The sequence below is a fragment of the Staurois parvus genome, unplaced genomic scaffold, assembly GCF_062004578.1.
Source record: "Staurois parvus isolate SC_StPar_1 unplaced genomic scaffold, SC_StPar_1.0 ptg000524l, whole genome shotgun sequence".
NCBI lineage: Eukaryota > Metazoa > Chordata > Amphibia > Anura > Ranidae > Staurois > Staurois parvus.
The window spans coordinates 242,327-267,113 of record NW_028318320.1 but is presented as its reverse complement, the minus strand read 5'-3'; the positions used below and the strand labels follow the sequence as shown (position 1 = coordinate 267,113).

The 24,787-nt window shown below is 41.7% G+C and overlaps 1 protein-coding gene across 1 annotated transcript in view; it reads left to right on the top strand.

The window, feature by feature from the left end:
• NBR1 (NBR1 autophagy cargo receptor) overlaps window positions 1-24,787 on the top strand; it is a 254,021-nt gene that overhangs the window by 4,906 nt on the left and 224,328 nt on the right. Inside the window, exon 2 of the mRNA XM_089690227.1 lies at window positions 16,095-16,206. Coding sequence (XP_089546353.1) covers window positions 16,095-16,206 — 112 coding nt within the window. The remainder of the gene's footprint in view (window positions 1-16,094; window positions 16,207-24,787) is intronic.

Sequence of the window (24,787 nt, the reverse complement as noted above, 5' to 3'; positions counted from 1 at the left end):
TCATAATTTTTTGTTTTTCAAATTTAGTGCCACTTAAACTGAAGAAGCTAAGGATAGAAGCTGATTGTTTGCTATGTACGGTTCCAGATTCTGCCTGCACCAGTTTTGATAAATGTCATCACTTCCATCACCAATTCAAAAACAAAGTGATTCTCATTCATAAAGGTATGAAGAGCAGAGCAACAGGTTTGCTCTAAAGCCCCTTACACCAGAAACAGATGGAAGTTCATTTATTAAAACTGGATGTTGCAAAATCTAGTGCAGATCTGCACAGAAACCAAATAGTTTCCAGATTTTATTGTCAAAGCTTCATGTGAGAAGCTGATTGGCTACCACAGCTGCACCAGAGTTTGCACGCTTCGGTTTTAGTAAATCTCACCTATGCTCTCCTTTCTCTAACTCTGCCAGCACTTCCTTTCACTGCTGGTAGCAAAGAAAATACCTGGTACTTCCAGGTATGGAGGAGCATGTGCATAGAAACAAAAATCACATCAGCGCTCAAATCAGGATGCCTCCCATGTTCCACAGTGTGTGCTTGCTCATGTGCAGCCCTCCTCAGATTGGGAGATCTTCAAATCTCTACAAAAACACACAAGAGTGTGCACACTCCTCGTGCATTACCATGATACAAAATGTATTAATATAAAATGATAACAAATGGATGCTTACAAACAAAACTGCATGGTATGCTAAATGGTTTGGTATGAGATATCAGGGTCTCTTCCTGGAACCATCTTGTTAGAAAATCTAATGCGTTTCTGGAGCTGAACTCGCTTCCTCAGAGCTGAATGAACCAAATGTGCCAGCCATCTATATACAGCCGTAGATCGGAAGTCAACACCCCACCTCCACCACGTGGACACCCACAAGGCGGGTCTAACCAGGGATACACCTTCATCTAATGCTATATGGAAAAATGACAGCAAGACCAAAAAAATTATGTAAGGTACCAAAGCTGTAATGTCAATACACTGACCCATCTGGAAGGGAGTACAGCTCCCGAATGCTTTAGCTTTTCCAACCAGGTGGTTCCAGGAAGGGACCCTGATATGTCATACCAAAGCATTTTGAGATTCACCTACCATGCAGTTTTGTTTGTGAGTATCCATTTGTTATCATTTTATATTACCACTTTACAACCGTGCTATAGCCGAATGATGGCTACAGCCTGGATGTGCAGTTCTGGGAGGGCGTCATATGATGTCCTCCCAGAACGTACCCTCCTGCGTGCCCCCAGCAGTGCGCACCTGCCTCTTTCTGTGATCACGGTGTCCAATTACACAGCAGATCGAGTAAATACAGTTGCGGGTTATCGGCAGCATTTTCCTTCTGCTGTCACAGCGTGAGGAATGTACTGCTGATAAACGGCAGCTGTCACAGAGCAGATCGGCCCTCATGATCAGTGCCCAGCAGTGCTGCCCATTAGTGCCCAGCAGTGCTCCCCAGCAGTGCCGCCCAGCTGTTGTGCCTATCAGTGCCACCCAGCAGTGCTGCCAGTTAGCATCGCCCATCAGTGCCCATCATTGCTGCCTTATCAGTGCCTCCTCATCAATGTCCACCAGTGCCGCTTCATCATTGCTACCTTATCAGTGCAGCCTATCAATGCCACCTCCTCAGTACTGCCTATCAGTGCAGCCTCATCAATGCACATCAGTGAAGGAGAAAAATTACCTGTTTGCAAAATTTTATAATAGAAACACAGAACAAGGTATCAAGAGCCATTTGACAGCCTGAATAGGTGGAGGGGTGGAGCCTGAATATGGCGGCACGGGAGAGTGTGCAGTAAGCACTCTCCGTTAGCCTCCCCTCGACTATCCTCCCCATGAGGCCCCATTAGAGAGACCAGTTGCACCGGAGGGTGTGCGGAAACTCACCCAGCTGGAGAGGGTTCTCGGAGACGGTCGGTCCGCCTGGAGCCAGGAGAGAGCCGGGAGAAGGACGCCTCGGGGTTTCCTCTGACGTCTTGCAGTGGCTTTGGAGGAAGAGTGGGGTTGCCAGGGAGACGCCAGTGAGACGGACAAGGCAGTGGAGCGGCGCCGACACGTGGGCAGCCGCGGAGAAGCTCTGGGAGCTCCGGGTGTGGGAGAGATTGCCTGGCGTCTGAGCAAATGGGAGAATTTGTGGAGGGTAACAGGCATACTGCCTCCACATCACACCATCTCCCTGATTCCTTTAACCTCCCTACCTCCATACCATCCCTACATCATACCATCTTTACAGCCTTACACCACCTCCATAATACGGCTAACCCCACAACCTCCACACTACTCCCAATCTCTATACTACTACTTACCAGTATATCACCTCCAATCTAAGGAGGTATCTGATGGGAAGATAAGCTACATGAGCTATATGAGACCCCCAGGAATCCCCTCAAGAGGATACAACTACAGAGGAGGACTGCTTCTGGAGTGATATTCCAACGTGGAGGGTGAGTGATGACCATGGGTTTTCCTGCAGGTCTTCTTTTACACTCTTTATACATTGGACTTGTATATTGGAGTTTTATATACATCGATTCCTCGTATTCGATCTCCAGGTGCCTGTAGTAAGACATTGCATTAAATATACAATCTGAAAATATAAGAAATAAGGGATTCCTAGGGTGGGTCTGAAGATCGGGAGGAGTAAGAGAACAGGAGTTCTTGAAATAAGAGTAAAAGTTTCAAAAACAACATGAAAGGTAAAAATACCAAAGGGAGTGGTCCTAAGAACACCCAAACTGGTACGATTAAGAAGTATGTGTAACAAGGAAATGTTACCCCAGAAAGAACTCAGGGAATAAGTGAAAAAAGTGAATTGGAAATAAGTTTGGATAACAGCCAGAGACTTTCCCTGGGCCCAGTATATAATAGTCAACAATTAATGGAAGGCATTGAACCAAGAGATCTTGAAAGAGATATGCAAATACCTAATAAAAAGGAAATGGCGGAGATGTTTAAAGGCTTGGAAAAATCAATAAAGCAAGAGATGGGGATGATCCGGGAAGAACTGGGACAATTGTTAACTAGGGTGGAGGAAATGGAGGAAAAAGTTCAAACTCATACCCAAACCATCCCAAAATTAGAGAAATGGATAATAGAAGATAGAAAAGAACAAAAGAGATTGCTGTATATGATGGAAGAACAAGAAAATAGAGAAAGGAGAAATAATCTCATAGTAAGAGGAGTACCGGAACTGACACAGGGGGAAGATTTAAAAGAGCTAACTGGCAAAATTTTGAACTCCATAATGGATAAATCGGATGAGGAGATGTTTAAATTGGACGGAGTGTACAGGATTGGGAAGTATCAACAAGAAAAAGGGGTAGAAAAAACAAGAGATATAATTGTTAAATACGGAGATAGAGAAGAGATATGGAAAAAGATTAAAGGAAGAACAAATATTATATATGGAGGGAAAAGTATTAAAATTTTTGCAGATTTAACAGCAGAGACTCTGAGAAGGAAGAGATCATTGAAACCCCTATTAGAAGTGATGAAAAAATATAATGTGAAATACAGATGGGGACGTGCCACAAGCTTAATCGGGTGGAGGGATGGAATTACAGCTACTTTAAGATTTCCGGAATATATGGAAGATTTCTGCGATAAACTTGGACTACAGAGACAAGTGATACCGGGTTGGGAAGTGGAGGAGGGAGAGTTGGACATTTGTGGGTCAGGAAAGTGGCAGCTGGTTAAAAGAGGAAATAGAGAGTCAATAGATAAGGGGACACCGGGGAGGAGGGGGGGAAGGTGAGCGGTCATGGGCGGAGTCGAACCCCTATAGAGGGATTAGAGGTGGAATATGATCCAAAGGCAAAGCAGGCCTGGGGGGGTAGGGAGGTGGGAGGGTGGGGGGAGGCATTGGGGGGGGAGGGTTAGGGAGGGAGGGGCTTTAGGGACAACACTCTGCATGATGGAAGGGAAAAAAAAAAAAGAAAACAGAGAGATAAGACAGATGGAAGATCTCCGACTTATAACATATAACATAAAGGGATTGAACTAACCTGGGAAGAGATTTAAACTATTCAAGGAGCTACAGCATAGAGAGGCTTCGGTGGTATTTTTGCAGGAGACACACCTAGAGATCAAGTCAAATATAAAGTTGTACTCTAGAAATTACCCAACATGGTTTTATGCAGATTCCCCAATCAAGAGAGCTAAGGGAGTAGCTATAGGGTTTGCAAAAAATGTAATGTTGGAGATAGAAGAGAAAGAGGTAGATCCTGAGGGGAGATTTTTGTTCTTGAAGGGTAGATTACAAGAGCAGGAATGTACAATTGTGAATATCTACTGCCCAAATAAAAGACCAGAAGCTTATCTGAAGGGAGTCTTGAGAAAACTGATGGCCTTTAAGAAGGGACACTTGATAGTGGCAGGGGATTTGAATTTTTGTATGGACCCACAAATGGATACGACCTCTTCTGTGCAACGAGAGGGAGGTAGAGCTCTGAGAATCCTGAAGAGGGTGATACATGAGTGTCAACTGGTGGATATCTGGATAGTGATTCATGGAAAAGAGAGAGATTATACCTTCTCCAAAGCACACGAGATGTACTCCAGATTGGATTATATATTGGTAGATCATCAACTTATAGAATTGGTGGATAAAGTAGAAATAGAGGTGATGTCCCTTTCAGATCATGCCCCTGTTACACTGAAAGTGAGGTGGAGAAGAGATTGAAAGATTTTTTCAAGAGAATGAGACAGGGGAGGTGGCGGTGGCTACAATGTGGGAGTCCCATAAGGCCTATATAAGAGGTATATTGATTGCTTCCGGGGCAAAAAAGAAAAGGGAAAGAAGAGAAAAACTTACTGGGCTGCTAAAAGAAATATCTGACCTGGAGCAGATACATAAAAGTAAAAGATCAGAAGAGATCAGACAGAAGGTAATAAAAAAGAAACAAGAGCTAGAGCTACTGATGGAGGAGGAGAAGAGAAGAGTTTTTACCAAAGTTGCAAGTGAGAGGTATAGATGGGGAGATAAACCAGGAAAATATTTGAGCCTTGAGGGAAAAAAAAAATAGGAATTATATAGAGAAAATAAAAAACCCCAAGGGGGAAATGGTTTATTCTACTAAAGAGATCATTAAGGTGTTTAAAGAATATTATAGTAAACTGTACAATATTGCCTCCCAAGACCCAGTAAATATAAACGGAAATGAGAGAAGAGAGAACAGAAGGGAATATCTAAAAAACGTAGGACTACCGAAGCTAAGCTATGACCAACTGAATTCCCTTGATTTAAAAAATTACACAGGAAGAAATAATAAGAGCATCAAAGAGTACTATGACGGGGAAAAGCCCGGGCCCAGATGGTTATACAGTGAGGTACTATAAAAAATACAGTGACCTGTTAATACCCAAATTGAAGAAATATATGAATGCCCTGGGAGGAGAGATGGAGATGAGACGGGAATCTTTACAGGCCCATGTGGTGCTGATACAAAAGGAAGGGAAGGATGTCTCTCAGTGCTCTATCTATAGACCAATATCACTTTTGAACATAGACACTAAACTATACGCAAAGGTCCTAGCAAATAGGCTAAAAGATCTTATGCCAGAATGGATCCAGGGGGATCAGGTAGGATTTGTCCCAGGGAGGGAGGGTAGAGATAATGGAGTGAGCACTCTGTTGCTTATCCAAAAAGCTAGGAAGGGGAAAACCCCGGTAGTAGTGCTTTCGATCGACGCTGAAAAGGCATTCGATAGAGTAGATTGGGGCTTCATGATGGATACCCTGGAAACTCTAGGAATGGGAGTAAGAACGAGAGAGTGGATAGGAAAGTTGTATAGAGAGCCCTCAGCGGTTGTCATGGTTAATGGAGAGAGGTCGGAACCTATTGGGATGTCAAATGGAACTAGACAGGGATGTCCACTATCCCCACTGTTGTATGTATTGGCATTGGAACATTTATTGGCAACTATTAGGAAGAATATAGATATAAAAGGAGTGCAGATAGGGGAAGTCGAACATAAAGTAGCTGCCTTTGCGGTTGACCTGTTGTTTTATGTGGGAAATCCTAGGATAACACTCCCAAATCTAATGAAGAGCTTAAAGGATTATGGGGAGCTATCAAACTTGAAAATCAATCCAACAAAAACTGAGATCTTAAATGTAAACCTTCCAAATAGTGAAAAAGAAAAAATACAAAAAGAATTCCCTTTTATATGGAAAAATAGAGAGATAAAGTATTTGGGGGTTAAACTTTCTGCTTCATATACGAACCTGTATAAATTAAACTATATCCCACTCTTAAATGAGATCAAGGAGGAACTAAGGAGATTGGGAGGAGGTAATCTGTCTTGGATAGGCCATATAAACTTGATAAAAATGATAATTGTACCAAAAATCCTCTATAAATTCCAGATGATTCCAGTCAAAATCCCGGAGGTCATGTTTTTTAAAGTAATAAGAAGGATGTTAACAAAATACATATGGAAAAATAAAAAACCTAGAATATCATATGACTTGTTAAGTAGAAAAAAGGAGAAGGGAGGTTTGGGAGTGCCAGATATTAAGAGGTATTATAGAGCAGCAGTCCTAGCGAGAATTTATGATTGGACATATAATTCAGAGGGGAAAAGGTGGGTTCTGATTGAGAATGAATTAAGTGGAGTTACCTTGAGTAGAATTATATGGGCACCAGCACAATATAGAGGGTTAAAAGATACCACGAGTGTTTTTACATTAAATTTTTTAAAGGTTTGAGATAAATTTATGAAATGGGATTTTAATTCACAATTAATATCACTGAGGAACATGGATTATTTTCCTCCAGGTAAGGAGGAGAGCACAGGAAAATGGTTTAAAAAAGAAGATATCCAATTGAGAGATATTATGGAAGGACAGGAATTGAGAACACTTAAGGATTTGAAAAAAGATAAAAGGGAACTCTTCATTAAAATAGATGAGTGGAGATATCACCAATTAAAACACTTTGTCAGAAACCTTCCAAAACTGTTGAGATCGAGAAAGGATTGGAATCTGTTTGAGAGGTTGTTAGAAACACGAGGTGACGGGAGGCGAAGTACGGCAAAAATTTATAAGACCCTCACTGAGTTAGACACTTACACAAAGCCAATGTTTATAGTAAAATGGGAAAGAGATTTGGAAATTGAGATAGATGAAGATAAACAAAGGAAAATATATAGATTAATACACGAGAATATAAGTATGAGAGAGGTGGAGGTAAATTATAAGTGTTTAACGAGATGGCACATTACACCGAAGGTTGAGTATAAGATATGAGGGAAAAATTCACAAGAGTGCTGGAGGGGTTGTGGAAAAATAGGCACGTTATATCATATATGGTGGGAGTGCCCGAAGATCCAAGGTTTCTGGGAGATAATTGTCCAACTAATTGAGAATATCTCTGGGATAAAGATAGGACTGGACCCAGAAGTATGTCTACTACATAGTACAGAGTTATCAGTAAATAAATATAAGGACTCGGGTATATGGTGCTACCTGAATGCGGCTAAGGGTCAGATACCTAAGTTTTGGCATAGACCAGAGGTGCCGAAGATAGAGGACTGGGTGGAAAGAACGAATCAAATATGTAAGATGGAGAGATTGTGTTATATGCAGGAAGACAGGATGGGGTTGTTCTCTAAGAGGTGGAGAAAATGGGAAGAATTTATGGTGAAATATATGAAGTAGCAATGTGAGAAAGATGAAAGGATTTATATACCCTATATTCTCGTTGGGAAAAGAGGTAATAGAACAATGCAGAGTGGGTGGGTTTACATGGGGGGAGGGAGGTTCTATTTAGGGGGGAGGGGAAATTAGATAGAGGGGGGGAGGTAAATGGGAATAAAGATAGTAAGAAATGCTATTAATGATATGGAAGTGGTTTTTGTATGAGAATGATGAAATATGTATTATATATGGAAAATAAATAAAAATTTAAATTAAAAAAAAAACAAAAACATTATTTTTTCACATTTGTTGCTTTTTTTTTTTGTTTTAAAGTGCAAAAAATAAAACACCCAGTGGCGATTAAATACCACCAAAAGAAAACTCTATTTGTGTGGAAAAAAAAAAAGATAAAAAGTCATATGGGTACAATGTTGCATGACCGTGCAATTGTCATTCAAAGTGCAACAGTACTGAAAGCTGAAAATTGGCTTGGGCAGAAAGGGGGTAAAAGTGCCCAGTAGGCAAGTGGTTAATGTATCACGGTAATGCACGAGGAGTGTGCACCATCTTGTGTGTTTTTTGTATGGAGGAGTATGTGGCTCACTTTATGTAACAGAGCCAATCACCAATGCCAATGAATACAGTCCAGAGCCTTGTATCGGCTATGACTTGAGCAATTTGTAGCTTCTGGCAGCGGAAGAGCCAAGGAAAGGTGAGTGTGTGATACTGAACAATGGTGGTTTTCTCTTCTTTTAAAACCTTTTATTTCTGTAGTGCCATCATCAGTCACCTCAGGCCCTGCCCTCAGGGAGCTTACAATCTGTGGCACAAATATACTCAAGGGCCAATTTATCCTGGAGCCAATAAACCTACCAACATGGCTCTGGTGTGTGGGAGCAAACGCCCACAAGCACAGGGAGAACATTCAAACTCCATGTAGACTGGGATTTGTACCGAGAACCCCAGTGCTGCAAGGCTGAAGTACGAACTATAAATAATGTATACCACAGTGCCCAGCTGCTGATTTATAGTACAAAAAGTAGGCATTGCCTTAAGGAACATGGTTTATGGACACCCTTTTTATTATGTTCTCACTGTATGCATTAAAAAGGAGATGGCAAAGAATGAGGGACATTCTTAAAAGCTGAGGGAGAGGACTGCTGCTACTTTCCAAACACAGCAGACTTTCCTGCCCCTCACGAAAGCTCTCTGAGGTGGATTACGTTTCAGAAGCGTCTTAAGAGGCGGTGACATGTTGTCTCCCTGTTGCCTGTTTTAACCCTGTAAATGCTGCGCCACCATGTACAATGCACACATTTGCAGTGCGGTCCTATTCTCTTGAATAGGTTGCATTTCTTGGCGGTTCTGCCTGCCGTGTGTGATAGGGTGGAGGATAATATTTGCAGCGGCATGTGTATAACTCTGTCCATCTGCCTTTGCAGCTTAACCACTTGCCCTCCAGAGGATTTACCCCCCCCCCCCCCCTTTCTTGACCAGGCCATTTTTTGTGATACTTTAACTGACAGTTGCACGGTCAAGCAAAAATGCACCCAAATTAAATTTACGTCCTTTTTTTCCCACAAATAGAGCTTTCTTTTGGGGGTATTTGATCACCTGTGACACCAATACAGTGATCAGTGCTAATAAAAAGCACTGACACTGTACTAATGGCACTGGGCAGGAAGGCGTTAACATGTGGGGCGATCAAAGGGTTAACTGTATGCTGTGTGTGTGCTTTACATTGTAAGCACACTGCTTTGTATGGCTCTTCTATGCAGAGCCATACAAAGCAGTGTGCAGAAGCTGACGGGAGAGATCTGTGTTTTTTATGCACAGGTCTCTCCCCTGTCAGAGATACTCGGCGATCACCAGGTGCCGGCAAGTAGACACCGGTCGGGACCCGGTGATTGACAGCTGACGCCGCGAATGGCGGCATGGGTAGGGCGCGCATGTGCTAGGCAGATTTAAAATGCAAAACTTATGAAAAACGCATCAAAACCACACTACATTCTTTTATGCAGCGTTTCCATTGAAGTCTATAGCACCAAATACTGAACTTTTTGCATTCAAAGTCCCTGACCCTTTCCAAAAAACGCAACGGATGAAAACGTGGAGATGTGAACGTGAAACGCTTAGGTGTGAACCTAGCATAATAGTGTGAGGAGAAAGTGAAGAAGTGGCTGCTGAGACCCCGGGGCAACCCGCATATAAGGGGGCAATTCACTAAGGGATTGTAACACCTCATAATATTATTATTATTACATAATCTGACCTTCCTGCTTCAGAACTGCAAGGCATCATGGGTGTGCTGGAACTTGTAGTTCAGGTCATATGGAGAATTGTGCTCTACACTTGTGTATTCTGACCCATCTGTTTCCTGATTCCATTCCATGTGTCTTCTTTTCCACTATCTGTAACCGTCAGCATGGCTGATTTGTTGTTGCTCTTTGGTATGTGTACTTGTTCACTTCCAGCTAATTCACACTATTAGCATTGACCTGTGTTTTACCACAGTGGACAAAGGTCAGGGGTAGGACACATAGAAAACAATTGTTTTCACGACACAATGCTGGTGTGCTGAAAAATGCAGCAACTCTGCATTTTTATGCACCACTCTATGCACTGCGCTGCTGTGCGGTGACGTGAATGAAGTGCCATTACATTACACTTCAAATAAAGTTGAACAAAAAAAAAAAAAGAAAAAACAAGCAGTGCTATGTGCTGAAATGGGCATCACACCACTCCCTGCCATAGCTGGAACTGTAGTAGTCTACATGATGAAATGTATTGTGAACTAGTATGAATGTAGCCTTATCAACATAGCTCACATCATTAATCTGAGGCACAATGTACTCCTGCTAACTGACTCCCCCCCCCCCCCCCCCCCAATGGTCTGATTTCCCACTACTGCCATCTCTCATTTCTCCTATGATGTTCACATGCTGCACTGTCCTCTCCAGCCTCATCATTGTTAATCTATATCTGCCTACAACCTTTACTCTTAAAGTTACTGAACCCGCAACAGTAAAATCAGTCTGTATATGCAGTAAAGCATGCTTGTTATACTCACTGTGGAACCTAAGGGGTTAATCCTCTGTATTGTGTAAAAAGGTTGTTTGATCCTGTCTTCTCTGATCCTCTTCTTATTCCACTGTCCCCATCAATCTGCTGATTAGACATAGCTCTAGGAGTCACTCTGCACATGCTCAGTGTAGTGTGTATGGCTAGAAGTTTTTTTCTTTTGGGAGAATGCATGTGATCAGCACAGGGCCAATCAGCTCTGTCCAGATAGGAGGGTCAGAGGTTATGCAGCCTCATAGGACAGTCAGAGGAGAAAGAAACCTCCTACAAGCTTTAACCAGAGGTCTGCTGGACACTGATAGAAGTCACAAGACTGCTCTAACGGCTGACGTGAAAAGGTATTTAGCAGTTTATATTTACTAAAATAATTGCATTTCCACGTTGTGTGTGCTGTGGGAGACTAGTGGATGCATTGTCCTGGGTTTAGTAACAGTTTAAGTTCACCACACACACATTGAATTTTGACTGGTTCATGCTATTCAGCCAAAAATTGCTCTTTGGTGGCTCTGTCTGCAACAACCAGATTGACAAAATTAAATTTTTTGGCAAAGGTGATGGGTGTAAAATTGTCAGGTGAGCAATCCGATACAGACACTGTTTGTGTATTCTGACAGCCTGTGGGGCAGGTGCTCAGAATACAATAGCCCACAGTGGGAGATTTGATCATCCACAACATTAGCATGGGTGACATCCATGTGTGTCTGGCCAGCTTTACCTTTCCTGTTCACACACTGAACCCTCTTCGTAGCTGTCCGATCTGCTCATTCACAGTCTGGACCCCTTTGCTCACACTGTCATCTACTATCCATAACATTATTTTTCTCTTCTGATCTTCCATTTCTGTTTCCCGTTGTCTCCAAAGCATATGGCCACTGTCCTCTTCTGATGGCTTGCCCCCAGCTGTGTGTATCTATTAAACCCCATCCTCTCTAAACTTTATTAAAAGCCCTGCTGGGTAGTCTTGTACCATAACTAAATAAAGAAGTCCACATGTCTCATTCTGCTCATATTTGTGAAAATGCCCTGAAGTCATATAGAAACAGAAGTGATCAGACTTGGTGGAAAATTTTTGATCTCTTTCAATGCTTTATTATTATATTTTGAGGCATGATAGAAAAAAGTAGATTTAATAGAAAGCAATGTAGCAAAAGTATAAGACAAGGGAAAATAAAGCAAAGCTGTATGTATGTATGTATGTATGTGTAAAAATAAATTTAAAACAATTATATATATATATATATATATATATATATATATATATATATATATATATATATATATATATACACACTGCTCAGAAAAATGAAAGGAACACTTTTGAAAACACATCAGATCTCAATGGGGAAAAATATCATGCTAGATATTTATACTGACACGGACTGAGTAATGTGTTAGGAACGTAAGGATGCCCCATCGTTTGATAGAAATGAAAATTATCAACCTACAGAGGACTGAATTCAAAGACACCCCGAAAATCAAAATGAAAAAATTATGCAGCAGGCTAGTCCATTTTGCTGAAATTTTATTGCAGCACCTCAGAATGGTACTCAGTAGTTTGTACGTCCTCCACGTGCTTATATGCATGCCTAACAATGTCGGGGTATGCTCCTAATGAAACTGCTGATGGTGTCCTGGGGTATTTCCTCTCAGATCTGGACCAGGGCATCACTGAGCTCCTGGAAAGTCTGAGGTGCAACCTGGCAGCGTCGGATGGACCGAAACATGATATCCCAGAGGTGTTCTATTGGATTTAGGTCAGTCGAGTGTGGGGGCCAATGGTATCAATTCCTTCTTCCTCCAGGAACTGCCTACATACTCTCGCCACATGAGGCTGGGCATTGTCGTGCACCAGGAAGAACCCAGGACCCACTGCACCAGTGTAGGGTCTGACAATCGGTCCAAGGATTTCATCCCGATACCTAATGGCAGTTAGGGTGCCATTGTCTAGCCTGTAGAAATCTGTGTGTCCCTTGCCAATTCTGGTGTTCATTGGCAAATGCCAACCGCGCTCTATGGTGCCAGTCAGTGAGCACAGAGCTCACAGGCCACCCTCGTGAAGTCTGTTTCTGATTGGTTGGTTAGAGACATTCACACCAGTGGCCTGCTGGAGGTCATTTTGTAGAATTCTGCTACCAGTAGTGACACTCACCCCAGCCAAATGCAAAACTAGTGAAAAACAGTTAGAGAAAATGAGTAGGGAAAAGAATGTCAATGGCCTCCACCTGCAAAACCATTCCTGTTTTGGGGGTCATCTCATTGTTGCCCATCTAGTGCACCTGTTGTTAATTTCATTAACACCAAAGCAGCTGAAACTGATTAACAATCCCCTCTGCTACTTAGAGGACCAGATCAATATCCCAGGAGTTTAATTAAATTGATGCTATACTCTGATTAAAAAGTGTTTCTTTAATTGTTTTAAGGTGTGTGTGTGTACACTGGCAACTAGAGGCAGAAATCTGAACGCACCATAATCACATTTAGGAGAGGTGCTTTTGGGCAATTCCCCAAACCCCCCCGCCTCCCCCCCAGCGCCTAAACACATGTAATCTTGCCTAAACACTAGGCTTATTTAGCACTTGAGCATTCATTCATTTCAGTGATCAGAATAAATAACTACTCTGGCAATGAAATGAATGAATACCTAAACGCTGTCAGGGCAAAAGCGCTCAGAAGAACTTGGTGTGGTAATTGACGCTATAGTAGGACTAACAATATTTTATTCCAGAGAAAGAGAGCATAAAACATTTCCTGAAATATTTAGCTTCACAGTTGTATAAGTGTAGCTTTTATTGACTGGAGAACTGATAAACATAATTTTAAAGTTGAACCCTAGGAAAGCTAAAAATCCTCCTTGCCATAAGACTGCCCTCTCATTGCAAGGTTTAGCTGCTCATTTTGGCCTAGGGGAACTTGGCAAAGCTTTTACTTACCCAGTCCTCTACTCCTGCAGGGTTCTCTGTTCTCCTAAACCAGTCCCTACAGTCTCTTATACCCCATGCTCTTGTGGTCTAAGGTCCTCTGACGTCATCCAGACTGAAAAAAGTCACCAAAGATCCATTATCTCCTGCGCTCAAGGACTCAGATCAAACAGGCGTTAGTGACAAGCAGCGTGTTGTGTATTCATCCACTGGTGATCAGAGGTTGTGCAGCTCTATCATGAAGCTGGGGAAGCTTAATAAAACTGTAGAGGAAGATGAAAGAGAGCGCACAAACCTTGCGCATTACCTCAATAAATAGTGACTAATTTTATTAATAAGGAAATATACTCACAAAATGATTGTATAACAGGCATAAGTAACCATAATCCAAACAGGGTTACAGGTAAATCAAAAAGGGGGGGGGATGAAGGCTAACGCGTTTCGAAGGGTGTTCCCTTCTTCATCAGAGCTGGGTTTGGCAGATAGAAACTTCAGTATGGCAGAGTTCCCATGGCTAGGAGATATTCAGCCACTGAGTGTCAGTATTACAGCAGTTCAGCCTGTTTAGTGTCACTAAACAGGCTGAACTGCTGTAATACTGACACTCAGTGGCTGAATATCTCCTAGCCATGGGAACTCTGCCATACTGAAGTTTCTATCTGCCAAACCCAGCTCTGATGAAGAAGGGAGAACCCTTCAAAACGCGTTAGCCTTCACCCCCCCCCCTTTTTGATTTAAATGTAACCCTGTTTGGATTATGGTTAGTTATGCCTGTTATACAATCATTTTGTGAGTATATTTCCTTATTAATAAAATTAGTCACTATTTATTGAGGTAATGCGCAAGGTTTGTGCGCTCTTCTTTCATCATCATCATCCAGACTGATGCAGGGTTGATAGCCCTGCATTGGACTTGAGGACACTGAGACACAATCCACTGCCAGAGCATTTGGGAGTGCCAGATCAGAAACGTAAAACTGATTTTCTGTCCCCTTTAGACATAAATAAGCAGTTAACCCTTATAGTGTAGGTTCAGGGTAGAGTTTTAGGTTTTCTGGAGTTGGGCTTTAATTTACCGGCTTAAACCTTAGGGGGGCCACAAAGATGGAATGAGAGGGCCACATGGGGCAGAGATGCGTTAATGCCTTTACCATGCGTTAAGATGGCAAGATAAGAGACAGCAGCTCCGCTATGAGGAAAGATTAGAGGAGCTGAATTTATTCTCTCTTGAGAAGAGGAAATTAAGGGGCGATTTGATCAACATGTATAAATACATCAGTGGTTCATATAGTGAACTCGGTGTAGAGCTATTCACCCTGAGGTCTCCGCAGAGGACAAGGGGGCACACTTTACGTTTGGAGGAAAAGAGATTTAATCTCCAAACATGGAAAGGTTTCTTCACCGTGAGAGCTGTGAAAATGTGGAATAGACTCCCTTAAGAGTTGGTCTTGGCCAGCTCAGTGGATTGCTTTAAAAAAGGCCTATATTCTTTCTTGGATACAGAATATAACTGGATACTAACATTTATATGTAATGTTGATCCAGGGAATTTCCGATCGCCTCTCGGGAGATCAAGAAGGAATTTGTTCCCCTGCAGGAGCAAATTGGATCATGTTTTGCTGGGTTTTTTTTTGCCTTCCTTTGGATCAACTGTGGGTATAGCATTATAACTTTTTTTTTTTTTTTTTAATGGTTGAACTGGATGGACTTTTGTCTTTTTTCAGCCAGACTAACTATGTAACTATGCGTTGCGGTAACATATGTGTTAACTTCCTTGCACTGGAGGAACAAATCATACTGTGATCTGAAATAATCAGCTGTAGTGGGTCATTATATAACAGTATTGTGACTTTGATTAGTGGACACATTTAAAGAGTATGTAAACCCAACATTCTATATTCCTGATACGTGCCTGCTGTACCATGTACAGGTATGAAAAACTAACTTTGAGTGAAATCCCTGTGTTCCTGCCAGTCCCTCTGCTTTCCAATAAAAACTGACCATGCTAAGCAGGAGCACACAATTCTGTTCTGTAGTTCTGCTGGGAGCTCAGCGTGCTTGCCTCCAATGATCAGGCTTGTCCTGACCCCCCCCCCCCTCTTTGCATAGCCATTTGCTGGGAAGATCAGTGATTTGCTCCTTCTCCTCCCCCAAGTCATATGCAGCTAAGAGCAGAGGGAATGTGATCACTTATATAAAAAACATCCTAAATACCCTTTTTCCCTTTTTTATATCTATACACAGATGTTTTACCTTTATTTCTATTTTAAGCTGAATGGGTTTTTTTTAAATGGTGAGGGTTTATGTTAAAAATATGCCTATGCAAAATCAGGAGCTGGTATTTTGTGCAGCTGGTTAGATAGATAATGGACTGATATCAGATATATAGTCAGATCAATGTGTCTGGCCCACTGTTGGCTCGTTCATCCACTTTATGAACATTCACTTACCTGTTCCTTCTTTTTTACAGACCTAGAAACATGGAACCTCCAGTCAACCTATGTGTGAGCTGCAAGGGAGAGACGCAGAGTTTTCTCGTGTCAGATTGTGAAAAGACAACTTGGGCCGACGTGGAGGCAATGGTGAGCTTTAGTCCCTCTTGCACTTATTTTTTGCATACCTTATATGGCTGTGCACATAGCATCCTTTCTTTTCCGAAGGTCACGGCAAGTAACTAATATTATCCCAATGACTAACATGATCATTTAAATCCCTCCTCCTGCATTCTGAAATGTGGTTGGATTGTCTGTCAGCTGAAGGGTCAAGGAATAAACACTGATCAACTGTAATTTTATGACAACTGATCGGTAAAGTGAATGACTTTGCTTATCTCATTACAACGGCATCTGAAAGTGGGTGGGATAGGTTAGGCATCAAGTCAACAAGCAAGCAAGTTGTTCCTGAAGCTGATATGTTGAAAGCAGAAAAGCAGAAAAAAATGGGCAAGTGTAAGGATTTGAGCGACATGGTAAAAGGCCCAGAGTGTAATGGCTAGATGATTGGGTCAGAGCATCTCCAAAACTACAGCTCTTGTGAGATGTTCCCAGTTTGCAGTGGTCAGGACCGACCAAAAGTGGTCCAAGTAAGGCAAACCAGCAACAGGATCATGGGCAGCCAAGGCTCATTGATGCATGTTGGGAACGAATGTAGGTCCATGTAGTCCAATTTCAGTCAAAGTACGTCAAATTGCAGAAAAAAGTAACGCTGTTCCATTATAAAGGTGTCAGAAGACACCGCACATCCCAGTTTGTTGTGTATGGAGCTACTTAGTCGCAGACCAGTCAGGTTATTCATACTGACCTGTGTCCACAGCAAAAAAACGCCTACAAAGGGCATGTGAGCATCAGAACTAGACCACAGAGCAATGGAATAAGGTGGCCTGAATTGAAAATCATGTTTTCTTTTACATCATATAGATGTCACTTTCCTGGGGAAGAGATATCACTAGGAAGTAATATGGGAAGATGGCAAGCCAGCTGAGGTAGTAATCTGCTACTGACAGCTTGGTGACAGATACCACAGAATACCTTCAGAGGTCTAGTGGAGTCCATTCCTCCACAGGTCAGGGCTGATTTGGCAGCAAAAAGGGACCTACTCAATATTAGGTGGGTGGTAATGTTATGGTGCAAAGAAACACAGCAGGGTGCCAGATCAATGTGAGTCAAGGAAGCAAAACTTTATTGCATCTCATTTACATGTAGCATAACCTGTGTACTGCTCCAGTGACAGGGCGGTATGCAGTGACAGTTCTCTTCAGACTGGTAAAGCTGACAGCAGCTGCAAGGCAAAAAGTTGGACCTGCTGATGGAATGACTTGGCAGCGTCTCCCCTCTTTTGCTCCCACTGACTGATAGGAGGTAGTAACAGGTGCTGTGATCTACAGGTGGACAGGCTGCAGCGCATTTCTGAGGCCCTGCCCCCTTCTTCAAGCTGGCCCGCCCAGGGAATACAGGGCATTTAAGAACTTTCAACTCGGCCAGCAGGAGCCAATCAGCAAAGGTAGTGGGCAGAGCTGGCTGAGTGTTAAGGAAGGGAGAAATATATATGCCACTGACAATGGAGGAAAAGAAAAAAAGAGAAGAAAGAACACTTTCCAGAAACAATTAGCAGCAGCAGAAAAAAAGGGAGGGTGTTATTAACTGTAAATATAAATAGGAAGCCATGCAGCTGTTTAATCAGATTTACCTTACAATAAATCGCAAACTATTTTTGAAGAAACCGAGGGCAACTCAATTTTACAGCTTTGTTTTTTTTTATTGATCATATTATGGTGGGCAGTCGTAATGTTATGCTTGATCAGTTTATAGTGCTTTTGTACACATGGTCTAGCTTGTTTATTGTGATAAGGATTAGAAAGATTGAAAAAAAAAAAAACATGTTTTTTTTCTACTCAAGTTAGTATGAACCTTTTTGTGTTAGTATCATATAGTGAAGTTCTAGCTCATTAAAATTCAACTACACTGAGCACCACAAACCATAAATGCTGTTTAATTCATTTTTAATAATCAAAGCAATCTCACCCATCCAACCATGTTTTCATGCTTTATTTTGCTGAGAAATCACTTTGAAACCCCCCCCAGGGTGTCTGGCTGTGGCCATCTTGAGTAAGGGCAGATGATTCATGTAACATTAACTTTCTGGAATCCATCTGCCCTTAGATCAGGCATGCAGGAAGGGGGGTAAGCTTAGCTGAGAAAACCCTCCCTCCCCTCCTAAAAACTCCTGTGATGTATTACATCATTTGCCTAGGCCTCTAAACCAGTAAGTAACTGAATAAAAGTAAAGCAAACATGCTTATGTTTCTATGACTTAGCCCATTGGCTGGACAAAGATCAAGTATCCTGGAGGAAGCCATGTACTGTCCAGTATAATAAAGTTGAATTGAAACACTGGGGATCTTGGTGTGATGCCGTGTTCCTCTAGTGCTGAAAGGAGCTTGTTTGCAGAACTTGAATGAGTCGTCAGAGCAGTAATTCATTCCTTGCTCTGAAAAAATGGAAACAAACATTTAAAGTATAACTAAAGGCAAAATCTTTTTTTTTTTTTTAGTTTTGGATAGAGTGGAGAGGGATTAGACTCCCTGTCAGTTTTTTTTCTGTCTGTTGAACCTTTCAGGAGACTCACTCTCTCTCTTTTTGTCATGTTTACCATTATCGTTGAAAGTAAAAGAAAATCCCAAATTTTGGGTTGTCCCCAGAAAAGTAATAGAGGAGAAATCTTCAAATGAGGACACTAGCTCTGATGGCTTGGAGGTCCCAAGGAATTCCCTTCATTTCCAGGTATTTTGTCTCACTTCCTGTTTTGGCTATGGGACAGGACGCAAAGGTATATCTCTGCAATGAGACGCAGATGGTAAAAAAAAAATCTGAGAGGAGTTCTAACCCTCCCTTGCTCTATCAAAAAATAAAAAAAATTATTTTGCCTATAGTTCTACTTTAAAAACATAAAAAAAAGTATAAAACTGACCCTAAACGATTTTAGCTTCCCTTTTTAAATAAACCCAGATTTTTTTTTCCAGTTCTCCCTCCTACCCAGGGCAGGGACATAGGGTGGGTGAGAGGGGCTGCTGTCCTGGGAACAATGGTTTACCGTAAGGATGGAGGGGCCATCCTTCTGTTACAAGGCTGACAGGAGTAGTGACAGCGTCAGTGATTTTGACAAATGAGTGGGTGTATGATCAAGCTTACACATCATGAATGGGGAGGCACAGTTTGGCACCTTTGCCCTGGGTGCTGGATGCTCCTACCCACCTCTAACCTACTGTATTCTTTTAGGCTTTTTTTTTTTTACTCTTACCTTGTCAAAGCAGATATATTCACCTGAGCCCCCTATCCAGATCCCACACTGCCATTGTTCCAGGTAAGGGAACCACTGATTCAGCACTGTAATGCCCTCCTGGGCCCGTAAATCCATGCTGCTAACATCTGTCTTCCCCTCTATCCTCGGGGAACCTTACTGTAGCCAATCCAATAGGGAGTGTCCATGCCAGGCAGCCTCTGACATGGAAACCTGAAGAAAGACCCAAACCAAGGAAGTAATCAATAGAGAAGAAGACCCGGGGGGCAAAGCTTCACACTGTATATAAATTAAAAGGGCTTTTAGATAGGGCTATATTTTTATTTATTTTTTTTTATTCTTTTGATTTAGTTGGAGTGGGTGGGTGGGTGGTAGGATTTTATCCTGGAGTGGGGCTTTAATGCTTAAGGGGAAGACAGTATATGATAGACACAGGCAGTGGAATTCATGAAGAGTGTTGTAGTAATCAATCACTCTTCTGCACGATGACTGTTAGAGCTTCCAAAATAATAAGTGTGAGTGTGTGTCTGGGTACCGACCAGCCACAGTACATATACTGCGGCAGTGTGGCACCGCTGCGCAAAATCACCTGTATATATGTGTGATTTTGCATATTGGGTAGGGGGCACCGATCACAGCCGTGGGTGTCAAATACCGGGCCCTGGCCGGTCATTGACGGCAAACAGTGACACAGAGCACAGCAGCATTGTTTTCAATGCAGCTCTGCTCCCTGTCAGTTCCCAGCTCACTGTTCTGGAGAGCAGAGCTTAGCTTTCCGGGACAGCTTGCAACAGTGAAGTACACACTCCCAGCCCACTAGTAAAACACTCCCCTCACACAGTTAACCCTTTGATTGCCTAAAAAAGTTAAACCCTTCCTCCCCAGTGCCATTAGTACAGTGTCAGTGTTTTTATTTGCACTGATCACTGTGTTGGTGTCACTGGGGGTGTCAGTGACCCCAAGTCAGTCCCCGTCCCCCCCCCCAGTGTCAGAATGTCCGCCGCAGTCCCGCCATAAGTTGCTGATCGCTGCCATAAGTCCCTGATCGCCGCCATAATTCGCTGATCGCCGCCATTATTAGTATAAAAAAACCCCTAAAAATCCCAGTAGCTTTCCCGCCATTTGTAAACGCTATAACTTTCACGTAAACCAATTAATTTACATGTATTGGGATTTTTTTTTTTTGCAAAGACATATCGCAGAATACATTTTGACCGAAATTTATGACCAAATTTGATTTTTAAATTTTTTTACTGAACATGTTTTATAGCAAACAGTCCAAAATATTTTTTTTTCTCAAAATTGGCGTTTTTTGTTTTTATTTTTCTTTTTATAGCGCAAAAAATAAAAACCGCACAGGCGATCAAATAACACCGAAAGAAAGCTCAATTTGTGGGGAAAAAAAGATGTAAATTTAATTTTGGTGCAGCGTTGCATAATCGCACTATTGTCAGTTAAAGTAATGCAGTGCTGTAACACAAACCGCTTATGTAACCACTTCCTGACCGCCCTATAGCAGAAATACAGGGCGGCACAGATGCGCAAAATCACGTATATATACGTGATTCGCGCTCCCGTGGTTTTCACGCCCCTCCCAGATGGCGTCAGATTGCCGGTCAGTACACCAGTCATCAAATTTAACCCCTTGATTGCTGGGAAGATGCTCATACACAATAAACCTCCATTGCTAGTATAGTGTCTGAACGGATCAATATCTTTGATCAGATCAGCACTATACCAGCGTTCACATTAGTATAGTGTCCCCAAAAACGCAGCGTTAGCGGGATCAGCCCTGGCACCTGCCAACACCTGCGTTTAACTCCTACACTTACCCCCGCCCCCTCTCCCCCAGCAAATGCAGTGTCAGTAGGTCACTATCACTTGATACATTGCACACAAAACCGCAGTGTTGGCAGAATCAGGCCTGATCTCTGTTAGCACTTGTCAGTAAATGTTGATGACTCTCATTTGCAGCAGAGTCCAAGTACTAGTGCCGCACTACCTTTTGGTGAACTGGCAAGCACTAGCGGTCTAGTACATCCTGGTCTTTCACATACCTCTTAGATTGTAAGCTCCCAGGATCAGGCCCTCCTAACCCTCTTGTATTGAACTGTATTGGTGCTGTATTGTCTCCCGTTATATTGTAAAGTGCTGAGCAAACTGTTGACGCTATATAAATCCTGTAGTATAATAATAATACCAGCACTGTAGTATGACTTGGTGACGTGGCGAGTCCCATAAGTGTAGTACAAGCTGGTGCGGTGGCAAGCACAAGTCTTGTTCAGATTTATAAGGGAAAAGATAGTCACGTGGAGCTCCCCAGATGCCCAGACTACATAGGGAGCAGTGGCAAGATAGTTTGGGACTTGGTGTCATCCTTCTGCATATGGGGTACCACTTATACGTGGACAATTTTTATTCAAGCGTGCCACTATTTGGACATTTGTACAATCTTGGAACTGGCACGTGGCACCGTGTGACCTAATGTGTGCCCACCATTAGAAGTGGGTGGATGCAGGGCGGTATATTCCAATGGTGGGCATACCACACACTTTTTCTAGCAGACGTTTCTTCTCTTTTTTTCATTCAGTCCACAGACTGCATACAAAAAAAAAAAAAGAACATAGCATATACAGTAATACCTTGGTTTACGAATGCCTCTGTTAACATAATTTTCGGTTTACGAATGAAAATCCATTGAAAATAATGCCTTGGTTTATGAATTTGTTACTAATTTTTTTCACAATACTAAGTGTATGTCAGTGCTGATTTTTAAATGCAGTTGCCATCTTTTTTTTTTTTTTTCAGTATAGCTCACAACATTAGTTGTCAGTTTTCTGGCGCTAAAGGATACTTTGTATATTTTAAGAAACTGAAAGTAAACATTGTATCTTTTAACTTGGGGAAATAAACTAAAATGAACTTTCTCTCTTTCAGCTGGAGGGGGAAAAGTACCTGCTGAATTTCTGAACTACTGTATAGTGAAGGGTAAAAAAAAACAAAACAATAATTACATTTAAAAACTGGCACCTGACAGAGTGAATTGCCTGCAATTAAAATTTTTATTTTTAATTACCAGCAATTCTTTTACATTCATCTATCAGTTGGGAACCCCGCTGACAGCTGAAATATTAACACATGGTTGTCACTACTAAAATAACTCATGTGGTATTTTAGTAGCGTTTACTGTTTTTCTGACCTTCTGAATGGATTAATTGGTTTTCAATGCATTCCTATGGGAAACAGTGTTTTGGTTTACGGTTTTTGCACCATATGAAATGTCCTGCAGAACAAATTAAATTCGTAAACCGATGTACTGGTACATCACTGGACTTTGAATGGTTATACCAGGATGATGCCTACAGCTGCAGGCATCATCCTGGTATCGTTGTTTTCAGCCAGCGATCGGCTTTCATGTAAAAGCAATCCTAGTGGCTAATTAGCTGCAAGATTGCTTTTACATGCAGCGGAAGACAATGCCCCCTCCCCCACAGCCTTCTTGGGCAGTCCCGTGCCATCGGGGCAACCTGAGAATGCAGCCGGTGTTTCTGCTAGCTGACCATAGAGCTGATTGGGGACCAGAATGGTGCCAATCATCTCTATAGCCTAAGAAATATGAGCATTTCATCACTTCAGTTTCACAGGATATAAACAGCGCCATTTGTAAATTGAGAAAGCATCTGATCACACCGATCTTGGTTTTATTAGATAATGTAAGGGCAGAGGAGATATCTAGAGTCTGATAGAACCCAGATGACCTCAAAAAAGAATATCTGATAATGCCCATTGAAGTTATAGGGGATATTTGCATTCCCTGTGATTAGCATTAAAAGTGCTAAAAAAAAAAAATTTAAGGGGACAGTGTAAAAATGATTAAAAAAATCAAAATAACTTAAAAAAAAAAAAAAAAATACCCTCGCCCCCCTGTGCATGTGCGCACCTGCATTTGTGAGCACTGACCCTGTTCCAGTATGGAAACAGTGGTTGCACCATGCATGTGAGGTATCTCCACGAACGTCAGATCAAGACCGTAATTCTAACACTAGACCTCCTCTGTAAATCTAAAATGGTAGCTTGTAAAGGCTTTTAAAACGTTGCCTATGGATATTAAAAATGTATGCAGTTTGTCGCCATTGCACGGGGCATGCGCAGTTTTAAAGCATGTCCTGTTTGGTATCTATTTACTTGGCATACCATCATCTTTATATTTTACCAAATAATTGGCCAATATTTAGTGTTTTTGTGCATTAAAAGTAAAAAAAAAAGTGTATTTTTTAAAAACAAATTGCGCTTGAAAAATCGCTGCGCGAGTACTATGTGACATAAAAAATTGCAGCACCCACCATTTTATTCACTAGGGTGTTTGCTTTAAAAAATATATAATGTTTGGGGTTTAAATTAATTTCCTAGCAAAAAATACAGATTTTTTTCATGTGAACAAAAAATGTCAGAAAAGGCTTGGTATTCAGATGGTTAGAAGAGTGATGTGTGGCATAAACTTCTAATGCTGGGCATAAAATGCCCCCACCCACCAAAACTACCCCTTTTCGGAAAGTAGACACCCCAAACTATTTGCTGAGAGGGATGTTGAAACAATAGAAGAATTTATTTTTTTACCACAATTTTTTGGAAAATTACAAAAAAAGTTTTCTTTTTTTTACACAAAATTGTCACTTAAATTATTTATTGCTCACATGTGCCATGGGTATATGTGGAATTACTCCCCAAAATGCTTTCTGCTACTTTTCCTGAGTATTGGGGTACCACACGTGACAGACATTTTGGCAGTCTAGCCAAGTACAGGACCCCAAAATCCAATAAGCACCATCAGGCTTTTAAAGGGCTTTATTTCCTCATTACACTTCCTGACTACCTATCACAGTTTCAGAAGCCCTGAAATGCCAGGATAGCACCAAACCCCCCCAAATGACCACTTTTTGGAAAGTAGACATCCCAAGGAATTTGATCAGAAGCATGGTGAGTATTTTGCAGATCTCGTTTGTTGCCACAAGTTTTTGGAAAATTGAAGAAAAAAAACAAAAACATATTTTTTCTTTTCTTTTTTTATATTTCAAAACCTTGTGAGAAAAAATGAGATCTGCAAAATACTCATCATGCCTCATTTTAAATTCCTTGGTGTGTCTACTTTCCAAAAAAGGCTAATTTGGGGTGGGGGGGTTTGGTGCTATCATGGCATTTCAGGGCCTCCGAAACTGTGATAGATAGTGAGGAAGTGAAGTGAGGAAGTTACGCACCTTCAGGCTTTTAAAGTGGTCATTGGATTTCAGGCTCCTGTATGTGGCTAGGCTCCCAAAAAGTCTCACAAATGTGGTATCCCCATACTCTGTAGAAGTAGCAGAACGTATT